We start from the raw sequence: 18857 nt of genomic DNA, 5'->3' as shown, positions 1-18857 counted from the left end.
CCAATTCTCTGGCATCCTGAAGCCACAGCTCCAGGTAAATTGGCTGTTTCCTCCCTCCAAGCCAAATCCCATGGAGGCCACATGGGCCAGGGAGGCTGGCTAGGCTCCCACCAGGGCAGGGGAATCAAACAGGATGGGTCAGCCTGTCTGTCCTTCTGATCCTATAGACAGGGGTCTTACTTTAAAATAAGAAATCCTATAAAGGAGAATCAAAATCCAGGATTTAGTCATGAATGGAAATTTTATCTTAACATATAACTATATCTCTCTTGCTTCAAATTATATTTCTTCCCTTCCCTTCGCTCTGGTTTTCAGTGCTGATGAGAATCTGAGAACATTCTCTATTGAATAAGGCTTCTGTCACTAAAAGCCATCCCTGTGCCGACTGATTGCCTCTTCTTCCGTGAGCTAAATAATCTTTGTTCTTTTAACCTTTTCTAATAGGTCCCATTTTTCAATCCTTAATTCATCTTCATTATTCTCCTCCAAACTCTCTTTAAAATTTCCACATACCTCTTAAGCTCAAAGAGCTTGAAGTACCTGATCGAATCGACTCAAATCAAGGGAAAACTGATGCTGCTGTTAAATTTCTAGGGGGGAAAGATTGGATGAGTATGCTCACTTAATTCCTCACTCTTGTTAGCAAATTCCTTCCATCAAAGCTTGATGGTATTTGGGTTACGTGATGCTATATGTGCTTTGGAAAAGGCAAACAATGTCTATCATCCTGACTCTTCTTCCAGAAGTTCTTTTCTCCCCCTCCTAGAAACGCGCAAGTATTAAATGTTCAAATTGATGGATAAAATTCATCTACCTAAAGAAAAAGAAAAGAGAATGGAACTTCGGAGATGGTAGAAGTTACGGATTTGTCTAGTGAAGTGGTCTCAACCATTTTTTTTTTTTTTTTGCGTCATAGCCCTCTATGGAGCATTTTCAGAAATGTTTCTTACCCTAATCATCTCCCCAAAATGACATTTTATACTACAAATGGACTGTATATCAATTTATGTTTTGTATGTATATTTGTGCTTTACATATAAAAAGTAAGACTTTTTTGCATCTCCCCAGGACCAATTTTCCCCATTTGGGGGTGATATCACCTCCATAGATAATTCATGGTGCAGTGAGATCTTCATGACCTTCAGAGGCTTTTGCCTATATTTTTCCACCAGGAAGGTGGAATATGCGTCTTTGCCTCCTTCTTTTGGACAAGAAAGTTGTAGCTCAGATGATTAACTAATTTGCTCACAGTTCCACCCAGGGCTAGTGGCACATTCAGGGCTGAAACCCAGGCCCTGATTTCATTCAGGTCCAGTACTTATTTCTTTATATTGTAATGATGCCATAAAATCCAGAAGCCTGTTTTCTATTTTTTTTTAAAAAACTACTAATTTAACACTTCTGAAAGAGGCATTTCCCCTAAATAATTCCCAACATGGTAACAAATAAAAGAATAAAAGTGCCTTATTAATGCTTGTCCTTGCTTTCAACTATTCTTTTTCTGACAAATTCTCTATTCCACATGAAAAATGATTGCACGTGGCTTATGGTGCTCCCCGCGGCTCTGATGCTGAAGCACCTGCTACCTGTCCAGGCTGTGCCCCCAAGAGAACATCTTTATCCCCCAGACCTGAGCAGCACATCCTGCCACTGTTTTTCTTGCACAGTCTTCCTTTTTTCCTCTTGACATTCTACTATGAAAATTTTCATATACATTGAACGACTTCTACACCAAATACCTATATACACACCACCTAGATTCTACAATGTTTTTACTATACTTGCTTATGGCATATATATTTATTCATCCCTCTATCCATCAATCGAACTTCTTAAAATGTATTTCACAATAAGTTGGAGACACAGCACTCTTCCTTCCAGACGCTTTAGCATGCATATTCTTAATCAGAATTCAATAACATAGAATTTTAATGGGAGGGTAACACCAGCATTGTTCTGAAATTACAGCAAGTGAGTTTGGTTCACAAGTTCAGATGTTGTTACCACATAAACAGATTCCACATACCCTTAACTTCCTTCTTATGGAATGCCATGCCATCTTTCCTTACATGCTGCCTCTTCCTGATGGGGACAAAGTGGCCATGAGAAAGCAGTTGAGAGAACACCAGCTTCTTGTGACCACCTTGACCTTTTCCATCAATTTACATAGGCTAAGTATGAAGGCCAAATCATCTCTTAAAATGGCTTCAGATGGAGTTCTTCCTAAGTCACAAGGCTGAAATACCCTGTTTTTGCTAAAAATCTTGCTAGTACTTGGGAGATGGCAGAAGGTAAAGACCAATGCTTCTGATACATAAATGCCAGGCACTGTTCCAAGTGCTTTACATGTATTAACTCACTCTTCAAAGTTACTTTTAGTGCAAGATTAGGAGCTAGCAAACTTTCTGACCAGGACTAGATAGTAAATATTTTAGGCTTCAAGGATCATATAGTCTGTCTCAAGTACTTAACTCTACCATGATAGCATGAAAGTGGCCATAGAAAATTTATCATAGAATCAGCACTGCTGTGTTCTAGTAAAAATTTATTTACAAAAACAGTCTGCGGGCTGTAGTTTACCAATTCCTAGACTGAAAAATGTGAGAGTACATTCTCAAAAATCAATTTCAGGACATCTTACAGTTAGCCCAAACACAGGCTTGCCAATGCCTCACAGGCTTTTTTATTCAATGGTGGGTCACAGCATCTCTTTGTGTTCATGCCCTTCCATCTCTTCCTGCACTGGGAGGAGAGAATCATTAATTTTTAGGCTATGGCACTGATGCCTACTTTAGAAATCACAATGAACTAAGGTAGAAACTGGTTGAACTATGTTTTTAAGCAACAGAGACTACCGAAATACTAAGAAGTCGGATCTGCATCCCTGCATGGAAAGGTGTTGATGATGCATCGTGAAGACTGGTCTTTGAAAAGCCATAGAACCCTGAGGACCACAACAGAACAAAGGGACAACCAGAGAAGTGTAATTACAGACTTGGTAGAAATACCCAGGGAGATACAAGAACAATTCATCAAACAATCAATGTGTAATTACCTAGAAGGGCACAAGGTGCTGGCTGGCAACCAACATGCCTTTGTTGGGCTGTGCCAAGGCTATTTAATTTCCTTTCACAGTAGATGCGGAGTTGACCCTGGCCATGTAAATAAGGAGGAAGAAAGATACCATCGCTAAAGCAAAGCTTGCTATTCCATCTAACAAGACAGGGAGATAGAGAGTACTTAGAGCTAATGACAGGTGAGATTGTGATTTGCTAAAAGGACACAGCCAAAAGTGATCGATTACCAGTGGCTCGGTCAGTACCAGCCTGAAGATGATAGGGGAGTGGTAGCTTGAGGCAAGGAGATGGGGCCAGCTCTGGGCTGATTTTTGTTAGCAAATCAGTCACCTAAAATCCTGAATTGACAAATGCTCATTAAGCAAACAGATGATCGGTTGAGTGAAGGAACTGGCACCTTGGAAAACAGAAATACAATTCAAAGTATTCCTGACATAATGATAATGGATTTGGTATTTTCATTAATGCAAATGTCCATTAAAAGCAGGAGGAAATCTAGCAAGGATTTGTGCATAGTCATGGATAAGGAAAACATCTAAAACATCCAAAAAGTTGGCGTTCATAAGAATATATACTGAATATGAATGAATGTGAATACTAAACCATCTTAAGAGAACTGAATTTAAATAGTTTTGTTAATTAGTAATACAAACATAACATTAGAAGTATAATACCAGAAAACATGGGGGATTGGAGGGGGGAGGTAGGAGATCAGGCTAACTTAAGCACTGACCATACCTTTACAAGAATGATTTATATTTGGTCTCTACAACATAAGAGGGTGTGGGAAAGTTAGACACAGCAAAGAAGAAAAACAAAATATTTTTAAAGGGTGGGAAATAATATTTAGGAGGAAGTACATCAGTACATCTGGAAAAAAAGAGAAAGCAGCCATGGGGTGACTTGGCATCTACTTTGAAATCCATGAAAGGTCTAGCATAGTGCCAGACAACAGTAAGCGTTATCAGGAGACAAAAGCCTCTTGATTCTTCTGTCCTTAGGGCATAGGGAAGGAGGACCAAGTAGAAAGCAGAGAGAAGCAGGAGCAGTCCTCAGAACAGTGGTCTTCCCACGTGAGGGAGTATGAGGATCCCTGCAGAGCTTGTTAAACACAGGTTGCTGGGCCCCATCTCCAGAGCTTTGACTCGGGAGGTCTGGGGTGGGCCAGAGAATCTACATTTCTGACCAGTTCCCCTGTGATGCCTTTGCTGCTGGTCCTGGGGCCACACTTTGAGAACCATGGGGCTAGAATGCCAGGCCTGGATTTGGACTGGCTGCGCTGGAATCTGGCCCATGCCCCTCCTGTGCTGATTGTCCCATTCCCTCTTGCATAAAATGAGAAGGGGAGCAATCCCCATGGGACTGCTGTGAGGAATAATGTAGGTAAAACTCAATCTGGTGCACAGGGCCCAGTAAGAACACCACACATGTCAGCTGTCATTACTAGTAAAAGACTGACAACAGCAAACAATTAGGCAATATCGAGTCGGACAGCCATATTAAATTTGGGATGATATGAGATTGCACCATCTGCATTTTTAAGATGAAAATCAGAGTCAAGATTAGAAATCTGCTTTCAGATGTCTCACTGCTTGGTTAGCCAGGCCACATTCCCGTAAGAGATATGGCTTGTCTGGGGCAAAGTGTAGTCCACCTTTATCAGCTTTATTTCTCAGTTACAGTTTAACCAGGTGAGCAAAATGTGAGGCATGCCCATAAAACCTCACTAGTGTGCCCAGCGCTACACACCTGCTGCTTTTCCCAGATTGCCCTGGCCGCACCTGAAATCTTGTTGGATCTGACTCTGAGTCACACAGCGACATACGTGGGCTGCTCTAGGGAGCAACTGCTGTGGAGGTGTGATATTTGCTTTCTGTTTGGCTGTGTGAGATTGTCCTTCCAAAGCCAGGACCTCCTCATGACCACCGTGTCTCAGTTCAGATAACCTCCCTCACTCCCCATCAGTGGTAATGGTATCTGGGGTTATGGCTGTCACAGGCTGGAGAAGGAGGACAGAGCTATGTCATAATACATGATGTTATAAGTTATTCTTTTTTCCCTAAAACAATGAACTTAGTATTCCATCTCTAGTAACGTATAAGGGAATACATATTTTCAGGTTAGATTTTAAGAAGTAAAAATTAACTGGAGAGATTAAGAAATCTTCTCAGGAAACTCTGCCTATTATCAATCACTGTTTAATCCCCCCTTCATTTTCCTTATTCCACTTCTGCCTCTACCTGTGCCTGGCTGTACACACAGTTCCTTGGTGGCTGTCTCCAGCCCACCCCTCCTGTTCCCCTTGGCTCTGACTCTGCTCCATAGCTTGGCCTCAAGATCCCTTAACCACTGCTTCCACCTTAAAAATGACTAAATCTTTTCTAGCTGTGCACTTGCAGGGTCTGTATTATATTAATAGTTAAAAGTATTCTAAAGGGAGTGAATTTTTTTTGGGGGGGGGTTGTGGGTATGCATTTTGGGAGATCACAGTACTTGTCAATAGAAAATAAAGTTCTTGTTTAAAAACAAAAGCTCAAAACATTTGGTTCTATCCTTAGGGGAAAAAAAACCTCACATGTCAAAAATATTTTCTAATATTGGTTTTACTAGTTGATTTTTCCCCTATGCTACAGCAGGTCTAAAACCACAGCAAGTCTAGCTGAGGACAAAATTGCATCAAGAGAAAAGGTTGACTGTACTACTTGGGAGATGAAAGCCTTAATGATGGGAAAAGCCCTTTATTCTTGGTTGTGTCAATATTAAGAGGGAAAAAGGAGATCAATGGAGAAAGCCTAGGATAAAAAGAACAGAAATATGTCTTACTAGAAAAGAAATAGCCTCCTGACTAACTCACATACAGCCAATTAAAAGGTAATGAGATTGATTTTTGTTTGTGGCCCATAGAATCAATACCATTACTTTAGAGATATACCTTGCCTGGATGTCTTGGATCAGTAGAGTTTTCACGTTCTCCCAATTGCACTTTGTTTTAAGACCTTTATTTTCAATGAATAAAAGAAGAAAAGGGAGAGAATTGTGGAAGAGTAGAAAACCCCTCTGAGTTTACTTAAAATCTGTGATTTGAAATGTACGGAGTTAATTGAGAATGATATGGTCAATCAATAAGACTTGTTAAGATCTTCCAGACATGCCTAAGATAAGATAAATGCCTAAAGCTACAAGACTGTGAAGTCTAGCTATGATTAATACATTTTTGAAAAGCATGATGAAGAAATGGAATGCTTTTGTAGGCTTAAAAAAAGTTTTTACGGATAAAGGTAGAAAGGATGAAATGGGTAGATATTTAGGAACACCCAAAACTAGAGAAAATGTGAAAAAAAAAAACAGGGAGAGATATTTAAAGTGGTGTTTTAAAAGTTAATACAATACATGGGGTGGTAAAGTAAGGTAGTGAGATACTATTGCAAATTAAGATTGGGCACTGTAATCTGTAATCAGTCTAACCTCTGACAATCAAGAAAAAAGTTGATTCTGACAATGAATGCTAGAAACCTCAGTTCCAAAATTCACTTCTGCATTTAAAGAAAGTTTTCCAGATAGATTATTCTATGACAAGGGAGAGAGGAAATAAAGCTGCATAAAATGGAGAACAATTTCAAATAATAGTATGTAATTTTATTTCCCTTTTTTGAAACTACTTTTTATAATCCCATATTCACTACAGCAATTTCAAAAAAGGCAAATAACACCAAATAGTTTATAGTTGCAAAAGAATTTCTGCTTATTGTGCATCCCTTAGGTAATTCTAGTGGAATTTGATTTTAAGTTAGTCATGCAAGTAAATCTTGACATTTTGGCCTTTTAGAAGGGCCAAAAAGAAACTTGGGCTATTCCAGGAAAAAAATATTAGTCTGTGTTTAAGTAAGTGCCTTAACAACTGCCAAAAGTCCAACACACTGCCCTAATAACAGCATTGAGTAAATCTGATATGCTATTAGTAATAGTTTGAGAATTCATAATTCTTTATGTTAGCGATCTCTATTTTTTTCCCCCATCATTTTGCTATATATTTACTGATTACCCACTGTTGCTTGGCTATGCTCAGTGCTAGGGATATACCTATGGTTAAGACTGATGATGTCTTTGGAGCTTGTATTCTCCTGGAGAGAGATATACTTGTACAAGCAAACAATTAAACAAATATATTAAGAAAGTGTGTTGGAGTGTGTATCAAGCACTACAGACAAAATGAACAGGGCAATATGACAGATCTGAGGGTGGGGGAGGTGCTAATTTTCATGGGATTCAGGGAGGGCCTTTCTTAGGTGACATTTGATCTGAGCCTTGGACATGCAGAGAACCTGGGGACAAGAATTTCAGGCAAAAGGGTGTATGTAAAGGCCCTGTGGTAGCAACGCTGTGGTTTGTTTGATGAATGGGAATAGAGACTAGTGGGGCTGAAAGGCAGTGCACTCTGAGAAGAATGGTACAGACAGGGCAGTGACAAATGCAGGAGGCTCCATGGCTTATGGGCACAGCAGGAGGCAAAAAAGCTTTAATTCTAAGAGTAATGGGAAGCAATTGAAAGGTCCAGTTTATATTTAACAACGATGATGTGGGCTCCTGTCTGGTGGATGGAGAGTGTGTGTATGTGTGTAGAGGGAGGGGGGTGCTGCAGAGAGGGTGCCAAGAGTGGAAGCCAGAAGATCAGGCAGGAAGCTGCTGACCTGCACTAATTCAGGCAAGAAATAATGATGTCTCAAACCACAAGATGGCCATGTAGATGGGAATGTGGGCAAATGCAAGATGTACTTGGAGGTAAAACTGACGCTTGCTGAGACTGGAAGAGGAAGGGGTGAGGTTGGGAGCACGAGAAGTCCAGGTTTCTGAAGTTAAATAACATTTAATGGACTGGGGCCCAGCTCTGTTTCGAACATTAGGCTAGCGACAACCTGTGAGACTTCCATGAAGAGGTCAGGTAGGCAGTTGGATAGAGGTGTTTGGAGCCCAGAGCAGAGGTCTTAGATAGAAACACAAATTTGGGAGTCACTATTCTGCACAGGTCCTGGCAGACCACCCAGGCCACATTTGGTAATGAATAAATGCTTATGAGATGACTGACTGATAATTGACAGAAAGGGCAAGTGAGAATTTTGCATCCTGGAAGATGTTTTGATTCTCTTGGCAAGGAGCGTTCAGGAAATGCCAATAGAGTGCCAGGTGCTGCGGCTGCTCAATAAATATTAATTTACAGCGATGAATCTCAAGAAAGCAATGAACTGTTATTTCAGTAGCTGACCCTGCCTGGCTTAATTGGCACCACAGCCGCTGTTCAGCTGCTTGTACCTTCTGTCCCTTATCCTCAGTATCTGTTTTCCTGGCAGCTTAATTCCTGACCTGGGCATCTTGCTTTGTCCTTGATCATTGCCTTTCTGCCCTCACATTCAGAGAATACTGTCCTCACTCTGGTTCTGTCCCTCAAGACTGTCTCAGAGCGTGCTCTTCACAGGTTTCTGAATCTGCCATGGATCATGAGCATTAATTGAGTACCTAGTATGTGCCAGGCACCATACAAGACACTCAACACATATATGCTACGTATAGCAACCCTGCAAAGTAGATGTGTGCCCTCGGGTTAGACTGTCGTCTTCCTGGGAGAGCATGTGGTGGCTCTAAGTCAGGTAGCTAGAAAGTGGTAGTGCGAGAAGTCTAATCAGTAAAAGCTGACTCTGAGCCACACTCCCCACCTTCGTGGGTTTCCTCAGCTCATTGGATTTTGAATCTGGTGAATCTGTCTGTATCTTGACTCACCCGGCTCCCTAGTGAAGTCCCTTAGGTGGTTGGGCTCTGCGTACAGCAACCATGAATCAAGTCAGGCTGGCCTGCGTCTATACCCTGGAGTGACAGTGTTCCATTTCTCTTGGTGCTCTAATGTGGTATTTATCATGTGGACTGGAGGACCCTAACCTGAAAGAGGCCCATAGCCCGGGAAGGTATTGTCATCACAGAAACAACAGAGAATGAGCCTATTGGCGCAACCTGGCCAGGGACCAAGGAAGAGGTGGCCGGGAAGAGATGGGCTGAAGACTGAAAAGGAAGGCAGCAGAGAGCTATGTATAAAAGGAAGACCTGGACTAGTAATAGCTAAGGGGTGAGATGAAATAGGGAGATATACACAGAAAAATTATAGCTCATTGTTCAAAAGAAATAGCCTTTATGTAAATGTGTTAATAGAGCTTCAGTCTCTCTGGCCACACAGTCTAGTGGAAAGGCTTTTTCTTTTCATTCGGCATGTCCCTGAGCCTGCAGATGTGTTACAAGACAAAGAGACATTTGACTAAACACCGTCTGCAGCGGGAGCAAGGTTCGCCAGCACCCAAGAGCAGGCAGTGCCTTCACTCGCAGGAGGCCGAATCCTGGGAGGTCCAGCAATTTGGGAAGGGATTATTTGCGGTTGACGTCACACTGGAGGACACGGTGAGGTGAAGCTACCTCTGCTGACCCTCATCTGAGCAGCACCTGTGCTTCCAGTAAACTCCACCCTTCCATCACCTGACACCTGCCAGGCTGGGCGGGCTCCACACTGCCTGCTGAGGAACTGGAACTGATGAATATCCATTTCATGTTAGGTTTCTAGATCAAACTACCTGTGGATCAAGTACCAACCAGCCATCACTTATTCATGAGTCAAATCGGCAAAGGACGAAAGGTGAAAAGCTGAGTTTAAAAGAGAGACAAGAGGGGAAGAAAGTGAGTGCGTAGCTTTCTTCCCCTTGCCTCCCATTTCCCTCGGTTAAGGCAGGTGGCAATGGCATGTTACATGCAGTGGATGTACGGTGGGCCCTCAGCCCCCGGGTGTCTCAAGAGTTTCAGCTGAATCCTAGCAAGAGTTTCTAGGAAGAGAGTCTGATCCACCTATCTCTCTCTGCTAATGTCTCACCCAACGTAAAGGACGACTGGCATGGCTCCAAGGATTTTGAGACACAAAGAGGTGCTTGCTTGCTCTCTCTTTTTCTGACCTCTCTCTCTCTCTCTCTCACACACACACACACACAAAGTAAAATCTTAAGTATATATTTAATTGCATCATAATTTTGTTCTCTTATTGTGACACTCAAAATGCCAATAGCCAAGTTCTTTGCTGTATTCCCAACACCTAGATCAAAGCTGAAACTGAACAGGCTCTCCACATATATTTGCTGAATAGATGAGCAAATGAATGGCTATTTACGGTCCCTGGAGGTTTCAACTGCTGGTGCCTGACCTTGCTTAGTGACATTTTATTAATACCCCTAGACCGAATCCTTGCATTCTAATTTTACAAACATTCTTTTCATCAAGATATTTCAACTCCTCTGCCTCCATACACACAGTTCTAATTTTTCTTATGGAGGAATACTAAATGAAAAGTAGGAGTGAAGGAATTTTTAGCAATCTGTTTCTTAATTTTCACTGAAAACACCCTTATTTAGTGCATCTCATTTAAAAATTTATATTTATCCTATTTTTCTCTTATTTGAATATTATTGAATATCCAAAGGACAACAGACTGCAGAGTTAGTTACAGGACAAGATCAGACTACCAAATAAATTGGAACTCATCCTGGATTTTTTTCTTAAGCATCAGATATTTTCTTCTCTCCAGCCATATTCCTGGGATGAGAAAGTATACTCTGTATTAAAATGAAGATTACTTGATGAATTTTAATGCCCTTCAACTGAAGTAAAATGTTATGTAGAAAAATTGATTAAACCGTGATAAGTTGGCTCTGAGTACTGGTATGTATGTACCTAAGTCTTTGAAACCAGTTCAAAACCAGATCCAGAAAGTACTGATGTTCAAGGATGGATCTCCAGGGTGTTGGAACTGGAGCTTTTCCCCCTAGATAAGGCACATGTGGGACTTTAAAAGCTATCTGCTACTCTATATTTAATCAAAGTAATAATAATGAAAATAAGCAAGGACCCATGGGCTTTTGGTTTGAAGGATATCAATTTGGTTATTAAAGAAACTGGTCAGAATAAAAACAGAAAATAGAACCTTAGTCCTGCCTTTCAAATCTTGCTTGCATCCCAGGTGATTAGAAAACTGATTAGTGAAGGAGGGTTAGGGAAAGTTCTGTGGGCTGGTAAGCACAGAATTTTATGAGTTAGTATATTTCTAAGCTGTCTCCGAGAATAAAAACATAGTCCCTTTTCTTGTAAGCCTTTATAATTTTTGAAATGTCAAGTAAATATGACAAAGCATAAAAGTTTGCTAGATATGACTGTTGAAAGTTCCCAGGTATTTATTATTCTCTGTACTTTGTCTGCTACAAGCATTTTTATAATAAAAAAATGCTAGAAGAGGCTGGCTGGTTTGCTCAGTTGGTTAGAACGCATCCTTGTAATGCCAAGGTCAGGGGTTCAGTTCCCATACTGGCCAGCTGCCAAAAAAAAAAAAAAAAAAAAAAAGAAATGCTAAAAGAATCAAGATGACATTAACAAAGAAAACAACTGAAATACACATTCTGGAGGGTTTACAAGGGATGTTTAATTTGCCTCTGCAATGGGTAACAATATGAGAACTGTGATTCCAGGTTAGTTTGTTAGGATTTTTAAAGTCACATCTGATTTCAAAATATAGATTATGAAGATATTAAATTTGGTGACACTCTAACAAACATTAATAGAAATCAGCCCCCAGGAAATCCGAAATCCCTCCAATATCAACATAGTGCTAACAATTCATCATATTTAACAAGGTGTACTGGAAATAGCTGAGTACTGACCTCCCGAGTACAAATGATCCTCTTGGGACGAGGTGCCTCTTGCTGTAACTGATACACTGCCAAAAAAAAAAATAAATAATAAAATAAAGAAGGAAAGAAAAAAAAAAGATAATCATAATTAGAAAGCTGCAACACATACCAACATGTCTTTAAATATTTCCACCTCAGTACATCTCAAGAACTGCAAATATAAAAAACAAAGAGGATACAGGAACATTTTTTAAGACTGGATAAAGTCAGATCATTTATATGGAAATTAGTCACCATGAATATAAACTGCCAAAACTGATTTTTAAAAATTCTTATAAGGCCAATTTAGTTTCATAATTGTTACTGGCACTGTTCATTTTATGGCTTTCTTGGGAGACTAGATAGGGCTAAAATTCTTTGGACTATTTTGAAGATGAAATTCTGCTTGTGAGTACCTGAGTAGTAGGGTCATACAGTAAGATTCTTGAATTTAAATGCCGATGTCTCTTGACATACCCGAGAAAGAACTGGCATTAGGAGAGGAGTGTCATTCCTGAAATGCTACAGCTATGTACAAAGACACAGCTGATGCTGTGAGTGGATGACACACTGAGTTATCTCTCTCCCCCCTACCCCACCCCACCCCATGTCTGCCCTGTCTATCACTGTGTATTCTCAGCCATTTCACTACTTCCCACCCACTGGCATTCCTCTTTCCTGGGCCCTTTCACATCTTAAATAATAACAACTCTCTTCTAACCTGCTTTAAAGACAGACTTTCAGGCTTACGTATGGAGAAAAGCAGCTAATTGCCTACAATACAATTTATCAGACTATAATTGGTGCTTTTTCTGCAGTAGGAAAAGCTGCCCTATGCAGGTACCTTTGGATTCTACTTAAATGAAAATAGAGGCTGAAAACTAACCAAATTGATGTTATCTTCTGAATCTGGAAGAGGGAAGAATTAATTTTAGATAGAATAAATCTATGAAAAGTTGAAAACTAGATTAGAAAGTCTCTCTAAAAAATTTGTTAAGATTAGCAAGAATTTCTAATTTATTCTTAGGTCAAAAAATAAGGAAGAAATTTTAATTGAAGGGCAGAGAGTCATATGGAAACAGAGATGACAATGATGGAATGTGTTTTATAATTATGGCTCCCCAATGCCTTCAGCTCAACATGGTTATTCTCTCACCTAATTAAGTGTAGACTACCTGCCTCAGCACAGGGAAGAAACTACCTAACCCTCTTACAGATGTTATAATGTGCAATGTTTCTAAGTGTAGGCTGCCCACACTAATGATGATTCATGTGTCACTTAAGGACAACTGCACCCATATATGAAAGGAAAGAAGAGTTCAACAGAGCCCTTTGGCTCTGAAGGACACCAAAAATGACAGAATAAAAGATCTCTAAACACCTGTCTTCCTATAGAGAAAGAGCCTGCAGATCCTAGCGGATCAATATATGGAAAGTGGGACTGGGTGGAGGACAGATTAGTCGCCTTTCTCCCAAGATCGTTGGCCAGTTGGTGCCTATCAGTCAGTGGTGCTGTGTATTTCCATTGGCGTCCGAGGTGTCCTGATTCTCCTCCTTCTGTCCTGCTTGCCCCTTGCCATGGCTATTGCTGACTCTTCCTTCCCTACCTGTCCACCGATCATAGGAGATACCCAAGGCTTATCTTGGGCCCTCTTTAGGGTTCATTCTCTTTCGTCTCCCTAAGGAATTTCGTCCACACTCACCACTTCATTTATTGCCTACACACAAAAGGCTCCACGTCTCTGTGCAGAACCTTCCTATAAGCTCCAGGCTGTATATCTAGTGTCCTAGAAATTCCTCCTGAATCTCTCAAAAGGACCACAAATTCAAGATGTCAAAAGTTGAACTCAGGATCCTTTCCCCCAAATCCGGGCCTCTTCTGGGAACTCTGATATCAGTGAGGAGCCGCCATCCCTCCTGTTTCTCCAGCCAGCATCCCAGAAGTCAGCCATGAGGTCTCATATGGCCAGTTCATGAGACCTCTCAACTTTGCTTTAGAAGTCTCTCAAATCTGTCCACTCCTCTCCACCGCTATCATAACACCTATTCCAAGCTCTAGACTCTGACCATCACCTGGCCTGTTCTGTATGTGGTGCCAGAGTGATTCTTTTAAAATGTCAATCAGATCATGTCACTCCCCTGTTTAAAAGCCTTTCGTGACGTCCCATTGCTCTTGGATGAAGATCAAAGTCTCCAACATGGTACACTGCCCCCAGTGGCCTTGCCACTGTCTCCTTCTACAACCTCGCCGTGTATCATGCTCTCTGCTCGGCCACGTTGGCCTCCTCCTCCTTCCCTAAATGCGTGGTGCTCCCATCAACCCCAGGGCCTTTACCCATGCCGTTCCTTTACCAGGGCCATTATCCATGTCTATGGTCCCCTCCTCTCCTCCCTCTACACTTCTAGTTATCTGCTCCTCATTATCATGACCTCAGTTTGAACATCAACTTTGTGGAGGAGGCTTTCTTGACATCTCTCACACCAGACCCAAAGATATCACCCTCTTCTATATTCCTATAAGTCCCTATACTTTCTTTTATATAATGTATTACAGTTATAATTCTGTATTTATTGGAATGAGTCCTAAAAATAAGTATCTTTCTCTCGCCATGTTGTAAGTCCTGCCTTGAGGGAAGGGATCGTGTTTGTTTTTGCTTAGTCTTGTATCCCCAGTATTTGTTGAGGTGCTATAGATATAAATAAAAATAAAACCATGGCCTCTACTTTTAAGAATCCTGTCACTTTTTGGGAGAGACCCAGAAGTTAGAAATGTCTTTATGAAATAGTGCAGTCAGTACAGAAGCTGGCAAGGTATCACCTGTCCGAGGCTGTGGGTTACCAAAATCCATCAGAAGGGAACAGGTAAATGAACTATGGTACATCTTCCAATGGATACTATGCTCCTGTAATAAAGCTCTCTAAACACATGGGGTGATATTCAGGACATTCTGTTAAGCAAAAAAAGCAAAGTAAAGATTATACACACACACACCCATATACACATATAGTCCACATATTTTCATTTTAAGAAAGGGAGTAAAATAATGATATACATTCATTTTTGCTTATATCTGTATAAAGAAACTCTGGAAGGAACAAGGAAATCACCTTCAGGAGATGAAAGAAAGACAGGGACAGGAGTGGGGAGCAAGATTCCCAAGTACTGCCCACGCCCTCCTTAAGTCACCAGGGAGGCGGCATGGAGTTCCTTTATTCCTGCAGAATCAGCCCCAACACTACTAAGCTGCTTCTTAGCAGGACATTGCTGTTAATGAGTGCAATGGGAACCACAGAAGCCATCTCCTAGAATCACAGGGTTTGAGATCTAAGTGGAATTGCAGAATCCACCTTCAGAGAATCCTGTCCACTCTTCCCTCCCCATTGCCAATGCCTCTTGAAGCCAACAGTTAGATGTGGGTGGCATGGCTGAAATGGCTTTGTGAATGCCATTTTAATGTAGGTGGCAGAAGAAGCACCTGCTGTAAGAGAAAAGCATTTGTATTTAGCTAAGTGCTCCTTTGCAATTCATATCAGCAAATATGTGAACATCAGTTATATGCCAGATACCACAGTCAGCACTCTGTGGAGGCTCTGAGGATAGTGGAGAGGCAGGGAGAAGAGAAGGGACCCAGCACACTAAGTGCCCACATGTACCTGGCACAGTGCTTTACTGAATTGTTGCAAGAACCCAGGAAAAAATAACTTTGTAGCATCATTCTCATTTTTAGAGGAGGAAAGGAGTGCAGAGAGGTTAAGTATCTGCCCCAGGGTATCAAGCTAAAATGTATCCTTTCTGATTCCAAAGCCCTGGTTTGTTGTGTCTGTGCCTCAGGGCTTTATACCTGCCGATCCTCCCATGTGGCTGGCTCTTTCCTGAGATACCCACATGGCTCACTCTCACCTCCACTCAGGCCTTTGCTTACATCTCACCTTATCAGGGAAGTCTTCCTGACCTGCCCGTATAAAATTCCACCCCAGCGCTTGGCTCCCTTATACTGTTTTATGTTTCTTCACAGCCCTCATCACCATTAACATCACTAATAAATAAAACATACATATTTTATTTATTTAATTTGTGTACTGTCTCCCTTGGCTAAAATGTAAGTTCTTTGAGGCCAACGACTTTGTTCTGTCCACAGTGCTTGGCACATAGCAGATGCTTAACACATATTTGATGAATGGGAAGACTGTATCTAACAGCCCATGGGTCAGAATCTGTGGAATCGAGGAAGATCTGATCCAGTGAGGGAGATGTGTGTAGAGAAACAAAGCCAAGGCGGGAGCCATTCAACTTGCTCAGGTGGTCAGGTGGCTTCCCAAGGGGAGAGGCATGGAGCTCTCCTTGAGGGCTTACAGGGGTTTCCGCAGGGAGACAGGAGAGAAGGGGTTACAGGTGGAGGAAAGAGCAGCAGCAGGGAAAGGAAATGATGGGCTGACCAGCCAGCGAGAGGCCAGTGTGGCTTTGTGCCCAGGTGTGGGATGTGTGAGAAGGCCAGGTGGAGCTGGACCATGAATGCCATGCTAAGGAGCATGGGTGTTCTTCTGTCTGCAGCAAGGGGGCAGTGACATGTTTTGAGCAGGAAGAGGCATGATCTAGTCTGCTTTAGAATATAAGACTGTTTAGAAGAACAGAGGCTGCCATTTTCTGGGCACTGACTTGTGCGCTGGACACGTTCTGTGCATCTTCTCATTTCCTCTTCCCATCAAATTCCCAAGGTAACTTATCCTCCCTCACTGGTAAAACAGTGGAGAGGCCTGCCAGCTTGGAAGATGCTCAGGGACACACAGATAACAGGATAAAGTCAAGATCCAAAGCCTGGATTTCCAGACCCCAAAGCTGCTTTTTTCAGCCTCATCTAGTGGTTCCCTAAAGTAGATGGTGAAAGTAGACAGGGATGCTCACATTAGAATCTCCGAGGAGCTCTTATAAAATACAGATACCCAGACTCCATCCCTGCTGATGCTCACTCTGCCAGTCTGGCAAGGAACCCCCAAATCTGTTCTTTTTAAAGTTCTCCAAGAGACTCTGAGGCACATCCAGGAGTAGGGGCCACTGTCCTTTGCTTCACTGAAGGAGGAATCGGACAGGGGGAACCTTGGAGGCAGGGAAGGGCGAGAGAACAGTATTTTACTTGTACACGAGAGATCTTGAAAGTGTGAGTTAAGATCACACTGGAGGAAATGCAGATGAGGAGTTGAGTTGATTGCACAAGAGAACTGTCAGGACTTGGTTACAAGCTGCATTGGAGGGAAGAACGCTGCGTGACTGAGAGTGAGATGCCATTATCAGAAACGAAGCATGCCAGCAACAGAATGTTCCTCTCCTATGTCAACAGGCTAAATCCCATAGCTGTGTCCTCTGGGGACCCTCTGAGCCTTAGTAAAGAGAGATGCAGTAGCTCACCAATCTCACAACCAACAGGGAACAGTCCCAGTAGGGGGTGACTTGGAAGAGGGAAAGGACAAGGCCCTCTGCAAAGCCCCCAAGTCAGGAATGCCACATCTCCTTTCTAGTCTCTTAGCAGTAAACACGATCAATCAATGGCTTATTTCTCAATGAACAGGCCTCAGAATCTGCAAGACCTGCTCTATGCTGTTCCCAGTAACAGACATTGACAAATAGGCACAGAATCCTATTCGCCATCTTGGTTATGTGCCTGTCTATAAAGACAATGAGATGTCAACCAATTGCAATGGTAGCCGTAAAAATGGGGTCCGATGTCTTATCTTAGCATCAGATGACAGCTTGCCTATCATTTTCAAGGTTAGCTATAACAGAACAAACATCCATGAAAAAAAATCTCCAAGGCACATTTAATACCTGTATAACCGAAACATGTCACAATCTGAAAATGTTGCTTCCTGAATTTTCCTCATTCAACAAACACATTTCACAAGCAAAATGCAATAATGTATGTCACTTCTTGGATGGTTCTATGAGCGAGAGGTGATAGATGGAATCTGCTTCTATAGCAATGATCCAAACATGTTCCAGGCTCTGCCCAGCCCTGGGCTCTGTACAGCACATGAGAGAATTCTTAGCACTACAGTCAGCTGTCTGGCAAGGGTGGCAGGCACTGGGGAACAAGGAAGTGAAGATCCCCAGCTCCCCAAGAAAGCTAAAGCAGATTGGGAAATCCAGAGCTCACAGAGAGAATATTTTATTTTTTCTTCAATAAGGAAACTTGACTTGAGCTTCTCTGGGCACAGAATCAACCTGCTCCCCGTGGGTGACATGTGAAAGCCCATGGCTTGAGCAATGCTGGAGCCCAGGCCAGACCCATCAGCTCCTAAGAGACCCCTCAAGGATGGCTCCCTATAGTCCAAATCTTTCTAAAGAGGGCATGTGGACCCAGGAGCTAAATCTAGCCACTTGGACATGGCACTGAGCCAGTGCCACCCTGCTCACTGCCCATGTCTTCCCAGTTTTCATGGAAAAAACACGCAGTGTGGGCAGGGAATTGTAGGTGCTTTAGATGTCTCCCTTGGTTCAACCCCATCCTTCAGCCCACTATAGAAGGCCTTGCTGTGCTAACAGAATGTCAAGTCTTATTGGGAATTTACTTCTTCTATTGTTTAATGGCACTGTGAAAAACCCAAGGATGAGCCTTGTGTAGCCTCCACCAGGAAGCCTCAGACCTAAGCGTACATATGAAAAACCTGTGGGGTTTGATAAACTGCAGAGCCCCCAACTTTTCTGATTCAGAGATCTGGGGTAGGGCTGGGGAATAATTATTACAAATCCTCTCCCCAGGTGATTTTGATGCAGGGGGTCTGTAGATCAGGATCTTGAGGTTTTAAACTCCTATTTAGAAAAATAGGCAGAAGCTATGACTGCCTGACCCTCTCTGCCAGGGCAAGTCTCTTGGGAGAGCTGTCAGCCACAGCGTCTGCTGCTTAATTGGCACTTGGCCTCTTAAAAAAGAAAATCTTTCAGAGTATACCCATGGTGATTGGCTTTTGAACTTGTCTGCTTGGGGCATATCATTCATATAGTTCTGGCTTAGAGTTTAGAATGTGGCTTTTTAATTTTTTTTTA

The 18857-nt window shown here is 42.1% G+C and overlaps 1 protein-coding gene across 1 annotated transcript in view; it reads right to left on the bottom strand.

Annotated features, from left to right (window-relative positions):
* CHN2 (chimerin 2) overlaps positions 1-18857 on the bottom strand; it is a 291887-nt gene that overhangs the window by 124525 nt on the left and 148505 nt on the right. The window contains exon 3 of the mRNA XM_063099553.1: positions 11810-11865. Within this exon, the coding sequence (XP_062955623.1) occupies positions 11810-11865 (56 nt within the window). The remainder of the gene's footprint in view (positions 1-11809; positions 11866-18857) is intronic.

This window comes from Cynocephalus volans, chromosome 6, assembly GCF_027409185.1.
Source record: "Cynocephalus volans isolate mCynVol1 chromosome 6, mCynVol1.pri, whole genome shotgun sequence".
Taxonomy (NCBI): domain Eukaryota; kingdom Metazoa; phylum Chordata; class Mammalia; order Dermoptera; family Cynocephalidae; genus Cynocephalus; species Cynocephalus volans.
Note: the sequence above shows the minus strand (reverse complement) of the source record. Positions and strands in the feature narration are given on the sequence as shown.